Source organism: Haematobia irritans, chromosome 1, assembly GCF_050003625.1.
Source record: "Haematobia irritans isolate KBUSLIRL chromosome 1, ASM5000362v1, whole genome shotgun sequence".
Taxonomy (NCBI): domain Eukaryota; kingdom Metazoa; phylum Arthropoda; class Insecta; order Diptera; family Muscidae; genus Haematobia; species Haematobia irritans.
The window spans coordinates 274,852,696-274,868,125 of record NC_134397.1 but is presented as its reverse complement, the minus strand read 5'-3'; the positions used below and the strand labels follow the sequence as shown (position 1 = coordinate 274,868,125).

Below are 15,430 nucleotides of genomic sequence, written 5' to 3'. Positions count from 1 at the left end.
TTTACTTTTTTCTGGAATCTGCACTCATTATGAGATGGTGCAAAATCGGTTAAAATGGGGTCTATAATAAATTTGGATTTCTGCGGACATTATTACGACAGTAATAATGTAATAATATCAACAAAATAGTATATTTTCCATATAAATACATTAAAATACATAGTGGGTCTGGCCAGGCCTTATTTGTTACGAATGTGACTATCGAAACATGTGTATGACGGAGGGTTAAGCTACTTTCAAAGATTTCGGGTGGGTTTGATGGAATATGAAATCTCCCGAAGATATGAGACTACACGGATCTACATGCAAGATTTTTGTTTAAGTTCAGTAGGCATCAAAAGTTAGCGTCTATGTTAAAAAAAAGTAGGTAACCCGAGACCAAATTTTAAATCTGTTGAGATTAATTATCGCCAACTCTTGAATGTGTACGAGAAGTAAAATCTCAGGATCGGTCTATATGAACTACATCAGAACGTTGACCGATATAAACCACATCTGGCTTATATCTTTATGGGTTCCAAATAACACTATGTTCATAGCTACTGGCAATTTGAGAGAATAATTGCGACTTTTATGCTCCCAATAATTCAAATCCCAAAATCGGTGTATATGGGGTTGTAAAAAGTAAGTATTTGTAACCGAATTTTTTAACACATTATTTTTAAGTGCATGCGCCAAAAGTAATAGAAACACATTACATACATATAATTTTTTCACTATAAACTTTATTTTGCTTCTAACTGTATCCTTAGGATCTCTGAGTGGCTACTTGCTGCTGTTGCTGTAACGCTGCCGCCATTATCGCCGCTTGTGTTTTCTTTAAATTGAAAACTTTTTGTGCCACTATAGGGTGAGTGCAAGTATTGAGGAGACTTCGAGCCATTTCAAGATCTCCTTGCAATGTCATAGCAACAGCGAGATTATACCGTACTACATTTTGTGCTGCATCCAGTGACTTCACCTGCCAATCCTTCGTCTCGAAATCGAAAGTATTTAAATTAGATATAAAAGTTGGTTCCAAATGAGGTCTCGCCTCCGTTAAATTATCCATCATAATGAAGGCCTCGCCTGCGTACATATGAGCTAGCATCCTAAAAGCATAGATAATTGTTTATTAAAATTATTTTAAACACAGACCATCTAGGGGGCTAAGCCCCACCATAATTCAAATTAAAAAAATGCTACTGGTAAATATAACTAAAACAAATTCTTCCGATAAATATTCTTGGGTGTGTTAAAATGTTTCTGGAGTGGCTATATTTTCTGGGGGTGTTAAAATGTTTCTGGATATAACTATTACATTAAGCATTTCCAGTTAAAGTGCTATCGCCGCAAAATACCTATACATACTTATGCGCATCGGATAAATGTTCCATTTTTAACAGTTCCTCCGCCATTTCCAATGCTGTCACATAATCACCGAGTCTCAAACATACATAACTATGGGCCGCATATATTGAAGATAACATGGTGTCAAATGCATCCTTTGTAACTGGTCCAGAAGGATTGCAAAAATTATTATCCTTAGTCTTTTGCCAGCTAATATCTTGACACTCTGCATCCTCCAAAGTATCATCAGGCGTGGGTGGTGTATGTAATTGTGTCATATAGAATCTCGTAAGTGTTAGAGCATTACGTAGACTTAATGCAGCGAAAGGCATTGTTGGTTCTGGCACTGCCGCCGATTGACTACTTTCACTAGAAATTTTAAAACAATTTTAAATTAGTACTTAATAGTAAGCAATATCTATGTGGAACCTACGAGTAGTCTATTCTATTGGAAAACAATGATCTAGTCAAGGAATTGGCTTTGTATTTTTCGTCATTAGATCTTTTCTGTAAGAGAGGAAAGTCGACAATTATTACCTTTTACCTTTAAACACATATCGGGTTCTCTCACCATTTCATATTCCATAATACAAGCCTCTGCTATTCTAAACCACAAACGGGGATTACTATGATAGGTTTTCAAAGGTACCAGAAAACATTGAAAAGCTTCCTTAGGCCTTCTTAAATGGAGCATGGCAATACCCAAGTTGTAAAGAATTTCACATGATTTTGCCGAACTCATATGGTGTAACTCAGCATTGCGTAGATTTGAGGCGATGTGTTTATCAAAATTAATTGAATTTTGGAAAAAATTTGCTGCAATTGCATAGTGTCGTACACGTAAATGTATAACACCCATATTGTTGGCAATGAGAGCATTCAGTTCGTGATTGTATATGCTAAACAAATACGAGAATAAAATTTTTTGTTTATTACAAATGCCACAACTGCTACATACCCATCCATATAAGAATCCACATTGATTTTCTTTAATTGTTTTGCAGCCATTTGAAAATCCTTCATTATATAATATTGATGGGCCTTGAGTGCAGCAAATTCCGGAGACTACAATAAAACGTTTTTTAAAATAGTTATCTATTATAGCTCAAGCACTTGAAACTTACACCATCTTCGGGTACCAAAACAATTTTTCTATTGACCACATGTGTAAGCAATGAGAGGAGTTTTAAATGTTTATTGGTTTTCTCTTCGAGTCTTGGTACAGATTCTTGGACATTACATTCATCTGTTGCCAATGTTGCTATGTTTATACCCAAATGGCGAAGGACAGTTTCAAGGAATCTATAGGCTTTTTGTGGTTGATTGGTGGCCAATAATAATCTTAGCATTAAAATGCCATTCATCGCTATCGCACTGGCGTCGTATGTTTCCATTTTATTCACAATTGGGCTGATTGTTTCTATGGCTGTTTGATACATATGCCGATGATAGTAGATTACGGCCTTATTGTATAGATGTACGGGCGAAGGTGAGGTAATATTGGTGACACTTGCGGCAACATTACGACTACTCTAAAATAAAAAATAAAAAAACGATAAAATTTCGTTGTAATTTTGGGTCAAATATATATAATATTTAGGAATTGTACATAGAATATAAGTTTATTTTTAGAAAAGACTGCAAATTTAACATGTACATTAGGTTAGGTTAGGTGGCAGCCCGAAGAAGAAGAATAAGAATATGGTGGCTCCCAACATGTACATTAAAAAATTCATTAAAAGTATTGTGTTTCAAAAGTTAATTTAAAAAAATAAAATTGCAAATGCGAAAATCTACTTATCCAAATTTTATATAGTTTCAATACTTCTTACAACATCAATTTACAGACCATCAGTTGGGTAAGATTTTTTAGAATATGGCATTCGCTTCTGGTTTATTCAAAGTAAGTTATAGATGTGAATCCGCTGGTAATAGGGCCAGGATTTTATTACTTCAACCAATAGTCATTTATAGTGACTTGTTTTATAAATATTATGGTTCAAAATACAGGTTGAATTGTAAGAAAAGGTATAAGAACTAAGTACTACACTCAAAAACTATTTGTTAGTAGATACTAAAACAGCAAAAGGACTGCTGAAATAGAGAAAGCAATCGCTGTTTAATGAATTTTGTTTGAAACTAACAAAAACTAACTATTGCAAGAAAAAGCAATATATTAAGAATATGACTTGTATTTGTCCAAAAAGTGGACTAGTGCTGATGGAACTTTAAAATATATTAAAGTCCAGAAAATACCTTTGACAGAATATATCAATATTCTTCCAAATTATACAAAACATGTTGAAATACAAAAATTTTATATTATTACATAAAATTATATGTATTTTTCCAAAAAGTGGACTAGTGCTGATGGAACTTTAAAATATATTAAAGTCCAGAAAATATTTTTGATAGAATATATCAATATTCTTACAAAATATACAAAACATGTTGAAATACAAAAATTGTATATTATTATATAAAATTATATAGTCTCAAAAACCGTTATATCTATTCTGAAATTATAAACTTTGCCAACTCTAATCGTTATAGAAGGTAAACTAAATGCGCTCAAGTCTTATATCCGAAAGACAATTATTTGCACCTACAATACGTCTTTGGGACAATATTCTTACCTACCTATAAACTCTGTACAAGACATTGTGTGATCGATCACCAATCAGGTAAATTCAGCAATGTCTTCAAAAACATATTTCGATTTGTTGTTGTAACAAACCGAAATCAAAAAATAAGATTAAGGGGATGTAGTTATATGAAAAGATGAATGGTTTAATTTGCGTAGCATATAAATCCCAAAATGAATCATCTCACCCCGCCAGATATATACTAAAGACTATGGCGATGTGTGGCATGTTTGTATAGATTTGTATGTGACATTTTGTATTCAATAATATAATACCAATTCCTTTACCCTAATGCCCACTAAGCTCGTATTAAAAATTTGTAATAATATGCAAAATAAATTAAATTATATAACTGAACCAAAATATAAGCTTTGTGTAATATTTTAAAACATACAAATTGTACAATATGTGTTTCCCTGTACTTTGAATTTCAAAAATATAGACACCGATGATGTTTTTAACAGACTTTTTGTAATATATTATATAACCCTTGTTGACTTAATATATTATATATTATATAATAATATATTATATAACCCTTGTTGACTTTGTGTATTATATTATATAACCCTTGGTTGAAGGTATTTGTGAATTAATTTGTCCGACTGGCGATCAATTACTTCCACCGAGTACTAATTAAGTACATTCAAAATCAACGTTGCATGAGCAATATCAAACTTGCCGAAATACAGACGCCAGCGCAGTCACATATGTATAATCTGGCAATGCTGCCAATCGAAACCGCTTGAAATACAATCTAATAAGAGTAAGTTGCAAAGTTTACAGCACCAGAAATTAAAATGGAGAAATCTTTGCCCAGTTGCTCTTCACCAGACACTTCACTGGTTATACTTGAGCCTATGGAAAACTTAAAGAACGTGGATGAAAATTGTTCATTGGGAAAGAAGGAAAAGCGAAGTAACAATTCTTGTGAGGTCATTCTAACGGTAAACTGTACACAGGAAGCCACATCAAAATCAGGAATAGACTCCGGAATAGCACCGAATGAAATTGAAAGTATTCGTTTAGCTAGACAATTCTTGAAGAGAACTGCTGAAGATAAATGTCGAGTGTTTGAAGATGAAATGGAAAAGGAACTTGGGACTAAGCTCAGAAAAGGTAAGTAACAATTTTAAAAATAAATTTGCGCTTTCCCGATTTTGGGAATTAAACAAAATAAAGCAGCGACACTGTAGAAATGACGGTCTAATAATAGATTGCTATGGAAGAAGACCTCCCTCTTAGAAACATTGCAAAAGAGATAAAACACTTTTTCAACAAAGTATTGAATTGAAACCATGACCGCCTTATAAAAGTCTAGTAGACTGGGTAGAACTTGGTCCATTTTCCTTGGAATCTTCATGTTATTTGTATTGAATAGTGTTTATGAAAATCTGGAGGGCGCAACAACATTATAACCAAGCATAACAAGTCTATTGCTTTACTAGTTGACACAATTGAGGAACTTATTTCGCTTAATCGGAATATGCTCAAAAACATGGAAGCAATTCGTAACCATACTGGTTTCATAATTCAGCAAACTCTAAATACGTGCCAGTCATTATATCAGCAAATTGGACGACCAACAACTCACTCGGAAGAGCATGGGAGATCTCGGAAAGCTGCGATGGATTTGTTACACGAAATCCAAAAGATGGAATGAACTTACCTCACTCAATTCCAACTCTTCCAAGGTTTTCAATAAGCCCAAATATTCTTTACATTTCCCTTTATAAAATTTTGCCACTGCCAGATTATGATGCGACTTGCAATCACGGCCCTTCAGCTTTTCAAGCTGCTGCAAGATATTGATGCATTCATCATAGTTGCCCCTGAAAATTCAGTCTTTATCATATGAATTTATGAAATACAGTAAATACTTTACATATCAAATTCATCATTGGCTTTTGTTATTAGACGATAGTCCTGTGCTTCAGAGTTTCCAGCCTCTGGTGGGATTGCAGATTCCGTGGATTCCATTATGTTTGCACCTTTATTTACTAATAAATGTCAATTTGCCATGTTAAGGAAACTTCTCACAGGCCAACAAATTAACAGAAACATGTTGGTGCTAAGAGTACCTTACACGGTGGGATAAATCGCGAAAGTAAAGTTTCTTTCAACAACGAACATAGTATCGGCCTTATGCGCTTTATACGGTGTTCTCAAGGCCGGTATGCACCTCTAGCGAAATTTTCGGTAGCAAAAATTTATTTAAGTCTACAACAAAAAAACAGGGCTGTGTACACAAATTTTAATCCAGCTAATCGCTTTTAAAAATGTTTAATATATGTTCCAAATATTCCTCAAATAAATTGTTTATTATTTACAGACCTTTTAAAACTTTTACGCACACAATGATTGTAATAAATTAAATGTTTGCTGCCAAAATATGCTTTTGACAACCCTGTTATTTTCATTAGAGGTGCGTACCAGCTTACGAAATTGAACGCTACCGAAAATTTCGTTAGCATAAATAGCAATGCATTTCTTATGGGAATGAAATTTTTCGCTAGAGGTGCATACCGGCCTTCACCAAGCATGTTTTGGGGTTTGAAATGTTTTCCCTTTATAAGCACTTCAAAACGAGTCATTTTCGCCATAAGGCCGGTATGCACCTCTAGCGAAATTTTCGGTAGCAAAAATTTATTTAAGTCTACAACAAAAAAACAGGGCCGTGTACACAAATTTTAAACCAGCTAATCGCTTTTAAAAATTGTTAATATAGGTTCCAAATATTCCTCAAATAAATTGTTTATTATTTACAGACCTTTTAAAACTATAGGCCGGTATGCACCTCTAACGAAAAATTTCATTCCCATAAGAAATGCATTGCTATTTATGCTAACGAAATTTTCGGTAGCGCTCAATTTCGTAAGCTGGTACGCACCTCTAGCGAAAAATTTCATTCCCATAAGAAATGCATTGCTATTTATGCTAACGAAATTTTCGGTAGCGTTCAATTTCGTAAGCTGGTACGCACCTCTAATGAAAATAACAGGGTTGTCAAAAGCATATTTTGGCAGCAAACATTTAATTTATTACAATCATTGTGTGCGTAAAAGTTTTAAAAGGTCTGTAAATAATAAACAATTTATTTGAGGAATATTTGGAACATATATTAACAATTTTTAAAAGCGATTAGCTGTTTTAAAATTTGTGTACACAGCCCAGTTTTTTTTTGTTGTAGACTTAAATAAATATTTGCTACCGAAAATTTCGCTAGAGGTGCATACCGGCCTTAAGCTGGTACGCACCTCTAATAAAAATAACAGGGTTGTCAAAAGCATATTTTGGCAGCAAATATTTAATTTATTACAATCATTGTGTGCGTAAAAGTTTTAAAATGTCTGTAAATAATAAACAATTTATTTGAGGAATATTTGGAACATATATTAACAATTTTTAAAAGCGATTAGCTGGTTTAAAATTTTTGTACACAGCCCTGTTTTTTTGTTGCAGACTTAAATAAATTTTTGCCACCGAAAATTTCGCTAGAGGTGCATACCGGCCTTATACTAAAAAACAAGTTCAAAACACAAGTTTTCCTCCAAAACACGTCAATTTTACAATGTGAACCCAGCTAATTTGGATTATATCCCGAATAACATACCCTATTCCCAATATATGTCAAAATATTGAAATAAATTTCATAGAAAAAAAGAATAAACAAAGGCTTTGAAGAACATGGACATGTGAAAATAACTTAAAAAATTGTTTCCCTTTGCGTTCGCGGTAATTATTGGAACATGCGTTGCATATGTGTGAATAAATGTAAATGGGAATTTCGTGATTCCATGGCAACCGTCAAACTAAAACATCTCAACTCGGTGTGAACGGTGAAATGTTTTGGAAAAGCGAATGAGGAAAACGAGTCAGTGTGTAAATATAACCATAGCGATAGGCGGCAGGCGAAACATTTTTGCCGCAACGGCAAATACAATAAGCTTGACGGCGAATAATTCCCTTTTTTACGTTTCCTAGCGTTTTTGTTGTCAATACAGAATGCTTTGACAATATTAAACAATGAAGTTGAAAAAAAAAAACATACAATGGCTTCTTATTTGTTGAGTTATTTCAAGAAAAAATAATCTACACGTGTCCAGGCAACAGCAATTCCTAGTGGTGAGTTAAAAAAATTGATAAGCGATGGCAACACTATACCAGTTTTCGCCAAGGAGTTAGAATAAGTTTTAATTTAGCGACACGCCGCTAGCCGTCACGGTATTCCGTCGCGGATTTTGGGCTTCCCATAAGAAATACACGTAAATAAGTGTTCGCCTACCGCCTATCGCTATGGTTATATTTACACACTCAGTGGGAACATATCATTACAGATTATCAGTTATTCCGGACGACAGTGCTCGTGTCAAACATATCCCATATATTGTGCACATTATAAGTTAAGTCCGAAGGCATAATCGATACTGCTGCATGTTTATGGGATCGATAACACATTTACCGATTTTTTAGTCATCACCGACAAGTCGTATCGATCCGACACACTGTAAGATTCTTTACAAACACCGACATTCCGTCCGGAATAACTGATAGTCTGTAATGCGCCTTACAGACTATCAGTTATTCCGGACGGAATGTCGGTGTTTGTAAAGAATCTAACAGCGTGTCGGATCGATACGACTTGTCGGAGATGACTAAATAATCGGTAAATGTGTTATCGATCCCATAAACATGCAGCAGTATCGATTATGCCTTCGGACTTAACTTATAATGTGCACAATATATGGGATATGTTCGACACGAGCACTGTCGTCCGGAATAACTGATAGTCTGTAAAGCGCATAAAGCGCATTAAGGAGATGTACGTCCCACATTATCAAAAACAAATTTATTTTCATCGTAATAAAAACAAGCATTGCTTGAAATTGGAAATCTAGATTACTTTAAGTCCACAAATAGGTGGTTTGGTATGGGCTTCATATGGGCCCATTTCCCGACTTAACTTCTTGGTCAAATTTCTCGAGTTTACTTATCATGCTCATTCGAGTAATGGGAGTGAAATACACTATTTATTGTGGAGAAAGCTTCCCGAATAGCTGGAAATGACGAAGAAGAAACGAAGGTGGATATAAAAATAAAACAGGAAAAACTCGCTAATAATCCTCGTTTATTTCTTTTAATTTACGGACATTTCTTTTATTTAAGTATATAAGAATTTGTAAAGAAGAATATTTATGATCTTTATTTTCTATTTCTCAATTAGTAGTGGTTGACACTTGGATTGATTTTATATTGACACAACTAACTATTTTAACATGGCGATGTAATAGGAAGTAGTCAATTGCCCAACTCTGCACTACTTTTAATCAGCTTAAAGTTAGTTACCAATACATTAATTTAAAGTTAGTTATTAAAAGTTGTCCCTAAAATCTCTATTTTTCAGCCTAAAGGTGGGTACTATGTTTGTTGGCACGAAAAAAACTTCACTTAACCATTCTTTCGCGTTGAAAAATGAGAGTGTTGACAATACATTTCGAACGAAGAAAACAGCTATTTTGGAGCTATTCCGCGTTTATTTCTCCGCAATTTAATTGACAACATCGCCAAATGTCATACTATTTTTACTTATACATACGCAGCAGCTGATTGTTTACATACACGCATTAATGATAATTGTTTTGAAAAGTGTTTTTCTACCAGTTTTTGGATTGTTTTGCAAAAAAATCTCATACAGCACTGGACACTAATAATTGTTAAGAATAAAGCTCCAGCCGCTCTACTCCTGGTGTCTTACCACATTCTGCAACATGTGGTACATTGTCTTCTTCAGCTTTTCCAATGGATACCGTCAATTTGTAACGCACATCAAAAAAACATATAATTCCGGTGTTATGCTAACTTTTACATCATGAGCAGCAATGGACTCATTCATCAACAAACATAATTCGTTGGTGTCCACAATATCTACACAATCGCATTGCAATACCATGCTGTCCAGTGGTCACCACCACGGTTCCCACAAAGGATAATAACGCCATTTCATTTGCCAATGTTGTTACATCGGGGGGAACAACCAACTTAAGCCCATAACTCAAGTTCAAGGGTAGTTCCTAAGCCAAAGTCACTGTTCCCGACTTATATTTCGTCACAAAGGGATGTTAGTGTTCTATACCAGACTCTTCGTTGACTGAAATTAATACATTGAGAAGCAATTGGCTGGTTTACAGAAGGATGTTATACTCTCCCAATGTATAAGTTCCAATAACTATTTCAGTCACGTTATGAAATTCAACCAGTGTTTTGAATTGATAAAATGCAAGAATGCCGCTAACTGAAATTTAAAAGCCACAACGAAATTAAATCGTTTCATTCCAGCCTATCGCAATCATTTTGGACAAATGATGAATACAAGAAAATTATTTTGCTATTTAAATAAAAATTATTTAATTATTTGCTATAAACATTTATTTTGGATATAACTTTGTTCAGAAAAATTTACTAATTTTATATTAAAAAGTATAAAACGTATAAGACCACCCAATTACTTATACCCCGGTATATAAAAATAAAACAAGTTCGATTATAATTTTATTATGATTTTTTATTAATTTGTACATTTATACACTAATTAAAGACCCTAGAACACAATGTTTTCTTTTCTGGATTATCAGCTTTCTTTCATTAATATTGTTATATTTAAAAATTTTTAATTATCATTTCTCATATTTAGCTTTCATGTTGTTTCCATTAAAAATTAAAATTGCATTAACATTTCTTCTGTTCAGTTCTCATTCATTTACGCCTCTAACACACAAAAAACGAGCTCGCTTAACAAATAGAAAAGGGAGCAATTACGAGGAGCGGTAAAATAATAAAAAAAAATACAATTCATTTCTTTGTAAAAAATGGGTGTTGAATGTAGAAGCACTGGGTTTGCAGAGATAAGACGAAATCGTTTTTAAGCATATTTTAAAAAAGAAATCTTCATCGATTACATCTGCAGTATTATGACAATTAGCTTCTTCTACTTCTTCGTGTTCTGTGCAAACATTATGTTGCATAACATTAGTCAATTCTAAATTAGCAGGGGATGATGATAAATGGTGGCCTGGTTGTATCTCTACAATATGACGCTGATGGAATGCTATTGTTGCTGATGGCTGAAGCGATGATGGTACTGTTGTAATAGGCGGAAGACATTCCTTAGGGGTAAAATTTCACCCGGCCACTTCTTCGCCAGCAAAATCCAATTTAACAACATCACCTGGTAAACATTCCTCCACATCAACTTCATTCTCTGCCGTATTTATACGGTTCAATGTCATTGTAATATCTGACCAGACTTAAGTCCCACGGTAGCTCCTGCTAAAGCCATTGTAGTGGTGGGAACAACAACATTCGATCCAGCTGCTGGTGATACTATTGTGGATGATTGTGAAACCACCATTGCATTAGTATTGCATTTGTATTACTAACGGCAGCAACAGTCGATATTGCATTTGAAGAATTAGTAATAGTGGCTAATGTTGGAGTAGTATTTGCTGCCACCCCAATGGGACCACTCACTACTTGGGCGGCCGTTGTATTTGGTTGTTGCAATACAATATTTGCGGTCACAGCCACTGTGGTCGTGGCAGGTGTTGAGGGTGCTATGTTGGAGTTGTTCACTGTAGCTGATGTAGTGGCTGCAATTGTGGGTGTCAGGGATGTGAGGGCAGATGATACTGTGGCAGAAACGGCTACAGAACCAGATGCTGTTATATATGTTATATACATATAGCACTCCGTTATTTTTATTTCGTCAATCTAATTGCATTTTTAAATAACAACGCGAACCACTTTTGTATTCTAATTTAACACAAATCATTTGAATAAATCAATTATTTCTTAATTCACATTACAAATGGCGCCATGTTTTGAAACTAACTAATCTCAACATATAGAAGGATTTAAAGCCGACCTAATTAGGGACTATGCACTTTATGTCAGTTTTTCAACTCGAAAAAAACAAAGTACCACAAATGAAAAAATATTTCGGTAGTTTTTCGCATTTTTGGTTTTGTATGGGATTTCGCTTCAGAAACCGAACATAGTACCTACCTTAATACAATAAAAGGGGGTTTAAAAATGTATATTTTAATATTTTTTTTTTAATTCATATACCAACTAAAGACACTTCATCTTCAAAATATAACAATACATTTTTTTTTTTTTGAGTACAAAACCCTTTCTTTTTTAAAAAGCCTTCTCAAATGCCGTTTGATAACACATTTCGTGTTCTTTTGTATATTCAAACTACCACACACAATAATTTTAAATATATTTTAGTTATTAAAACCAGTGTTTGAATTTTGCTAAAAAATGAGCCGAAAACCCTTTTTTATTTGAGTGCCGGAGCACACATGCAACTCAGCACTTCTTAAAAGGAGCGTGCCGACATGACAGCTCCGCTCACAAGTGCCAATGAAATGAGCAGCCCTTTTCGAAAACTCGTAGAACTGTTCTATAAAATGAGGGTTATTTTTAATTTTGTTTACATAATTGAGATTCCATATTGTAAATTATACATATTTTGAAAAAAAAAAAAATAAATAAATAGTAAAAAACAATTGAAAAATCAAGAAAACAATTGGAAATAAAAAAATATGAAAATATGGAAATATGAATATATGGAAATAAAAAAACAAAAGTCAGAATAACTCCCATATTCATGAATGTTAACGTAAACGTTAAATCTTCTATTACCATACAAGTTCCATAAACAAGTTCAATAAACTGTCAGTTATTATTGTGTATATGACCATAAATCTAGAGCGTCCATGTGTAGGACCAACTACGACCCATTAAAAGAAACAGGTTTAAAAAACAATCAAGAATTTGTGGCATCTCCTTAACAACCACGGTAAAATAATTCCCAGGTAGTTGCAGTATTACAAAAACAATAAAAACAGCAAGATTCAAGTACATCCAGATGTCAGTTTTGTTTACAAATTTAATGTTAGTAAACAAAAGATATTACATATTTTCATTTTAATGTTAGTTACCAACAGTAACCCATGTAACCAATAGTAACCAGACATGTTTTTGACAATAATAACCTGTGGCATGTAAAATGTATCCAATAGAATCTACATAACCAGTAGTAACCATACATATTTTTGACAATAGTAACCTGTGGAATGTAACCAATAGTAACAAGACAAGTTTTTGACAGTTGGATGTACTCAGCTGTGAACAGCTGACTGTGATGTAGTACCTTTAGTAGTTTTATCATGTTATGCGCTTTACAGACTATCAGTTATTCCGGACGGAATGTCGGTGTTTGTAAAGAATCTTACAGTGTGTCGGATCGATACGACTTGTCGGCGATGATTAAATAATCGGTAAATGTGTTATCGATCCTATAAACATGCAGCAGTATCGATTATGCCTTCGGACTTAACTGATAATGTGCACAATATATGGGATATGTTCGACACGAGCACTGTCGTCCGGAATAACTGATAATCTGTAAAGCGCATTAACAGCCTGTTTCTGTATGTAGAACGAGCTCTATCGATCGACTGAAATGGAGACAAACAGCTGAATTTATAACCAAAAATCAGCTGTTTCTGTGCATTTCAGTCGATCGATAGAGCTCGTTCGACATACAGAAACAGGCTGTAAGCTTTAATATCGGAAATTAAGAGAAATTTTGCCTGCAAAGAAATTTTTTAAAATCAGCAATTCACATCAATGAAGAGACTGGGGAAGCTGTTTGCAAAAAATATAATCGATCAATGAAATCATTAAAGCTTTCAAATCTAAAGCTTTAATGCTTTTACAAATTCATCAAATAAAATGCGATGAGAATGAAAAAAAGAAGAAGCAAATAAAAGTTGCACTAAATAAAGAAAAATTGTAAGAGCTTTCATTGGATTGGTCACAGAAGATGGAATACAATTTAATGTTCTAGACTCTCCAAATATGAAAAATATTTTGGATCCTATATGTGAAGGTCTCGGAAATGTCGATAACGAAAGGAAAATATTTTGTCAATAAAACTTAATTCTTCATTTCAGGACAGTTACTTGCTTTGTTTTTTGTTTTATTTATATTTTTGCAATACAAACAAATGAATTAAAACATACATAGTGGCTTACTATCGTGGTTTAATATTTGGAGGGTTACATACAAATTGTATACGAACACAATTAAAAAATCAAATCAGAAATCACAACGTGTTTGCCTGTCTCCATTCATTTCATTTGTATATCAACTTAAAAAAATACATACCATCACAAATTTCAATGTGTGTCCTACATATTACTATATATTTTTATGTCACATCCCACCCGACCAAAGTGCCGAGAAATGGCGAAAGTTCGTTAAAGCGAACATTTTTCGAAATAAATTAATTTTCAGTGTCGCTCATTGGTTGTGACACTCTATTCATAGAGCTCCAAGAGCAAGAGCTAAAAAACTGAGCCGGAGCTTCGGAGCAATTTCGAACACTGATTAAAACACTTTATCCTTTTGCAGTAATTCTCTATTAATTCTCGCTTCGTTGAAAAACGGAAGGCATCGGTTGCCGTTATGCGCTTTACAGACTACCAGTTATTCCGGACGGAATGTCGGTGTTTGTAAAGAATCTTACAGTGTGTCGGATCGATACGACTTGTAGGCGATGACTAAATAATCGGTAAATGTGTTATCTATTCCATAAACATGCAGCAGTATCGATTATGCCTTCGGACTTAACTTATAATGTGCACAATATATGGGATATGGTCGACACTAGAACTGTCGTCCGGAATAACTGATAGTCTGTAAAACGCATTAGCGAAGTGTTGTATACACTTTTATTAGGGCCACTTTCTCAATGTCTTGTTATTATTTATCGTGTCGATAAAACAGCTGATCCCATACAAAAATTTTACTAACCGGAGGTCTATCCTCCGGTTAAAATTAATCGGAGGATGAGAAACTGGCCATTAATGTAATTTCTGTATTGCGTAGTAGTTAGCTTAAAGTTGGTCTATACAAGCGAACTTAATGTTAGTGTTTTTGGTAGTCAGCTACTCATTTGACGGCAGGGTAACGGCCTTGTTATGCATCTAAAAAGGTAGCGTAGTCGCAACATAACGGCAATGTATTATTGTTTGGCGATTAGATAAATTGAAAAAACGTACCAACAAACTATCAAAAACTGGCAGAAAAAGATTGTTTTTTACATTTGAAATGAATTTCACGAAAGATATTAATTTCTCATCATCCATTTTAACCGTAAACAATACCACATTTTTAATGAAATATATTTTCAGGCTAATCGCATTTTCATCAATGACGCTCAGCTGATACGACAACGACACGCTTAAGTTGTGCAAACGTTGGATAATCGTTTTTCCATTAATTTTTTCATTTTCATTAATAATCCATTTTTAAGGAAATAAACTGTTTCAATTGTTGCTTTGGATCATTCCCCACCAAGCAATAATAAATGTATCCAAAAAATT

At 33.9% G+C, this 15,430-nt stretch overlaps 2 protein-coding genes across 4 annotated transcripts; one reads left to right on the top strand and one right to left on the bottom strand.

The window, feature by feature from the left end:
• Positions 1-705: 705 nt before the first annotated feature.
• On the bottom strand, positions 706-6,013 carry Not10 (CCR4-NOT transcription complex subunit 10). Its single transcript, XM_075294934.1, has 8 exons — positions 5,860-6,013; positions 5,644-5,806; positions 2,454-2,861; positions 2,288-2,394; positions 1,901-2,228; positions 1,763-1,836; positions 1,351-1,698; positions 706-1,091 (listed from the first exon to the last, which is right to left on the bottom strand). Exons 1-8 carry the CDS (start codon positions 5,952-5,954, stop codon positions 749-751), a joined length of 1,866 nt encoding a protein of 621 aa, XP_075151049.1. The 5' UTR covers positions 5,955-6,013; the 3' UTR covers positions 706-748.
• LOC142225161 (uncharacterized) lies at positions 4,545-15,430 on the top strand. 3 transcript variants are annotated; one of them, XM_075294948.1, is made up of 2 exons: positions 4,545-5,093; positions 12,325-12,392. In XM_075294948.1, the coding sequence occupies exons 1-2, from the start codon at positions 4,775-4,777 to the stop codon at positions 12,375-12,377; spliced, it is 372 nt and encodes a 123-aa protein (XP_075151063.1). In that variant the 5' UTR covers positions 4,545-4,774; the 3' UTR covers positions 12,378-12,392. The 3 variants fall into 3 exon arrangements, with proteins under 3 accessions (XP_075151063.1, XP_075151067.1, XP_075151055.1); XM_075294952.1 differs by lacking the exon at positions 12,325-12,392 and adding an exon at positions 15,239-15,430 and having other exon boundaries at positions 4,548-5,093; XM_075294940.1 differs by lacking the exon at positions 12,325-12,392 and adding an exon at positions 5,423-5,867 and having other exon boundaries at positions 4,555-5,093.

Bases quoted from the DNA above. Each gene is read 5' to 3' on its own strand.
- LOC142225161 (XM_075294940.1), top strand. From the start codon at position 4,775: ATGGAGAAATCTTTGCCCAGTTGCTCTTCACCAGACACTTCACTGGTT. The intron at 5,094-5,422 runs GTAAGTAACAAT...TTGCTTTACTAG, and splicing joins TGGGACTAAGCTCAGAAAAG to TTGACACAATTGAGGAACTT.
- Not10 (XM_075294934.1), bottom strand. From the start codon at position 5,954: ATGGAATCCACGGAATCTGCAATCCCACCAGAGGCTGGAAACTCTGAA. The intron at 2,229-2,287 runs GTATGTAGCAGT...GTATTTGTTTAG, and splicing joins GTGGATTCTTATATGGATGG to CATATACAATCACGAACTGA. The intron at 1,699-1,762 runs GTAGGTTCCACA...TAAAATTTCTAG, and splicing joins TCCAATAGAATAGACTACTC to TGAAAGTAGTCAATCGGCGG.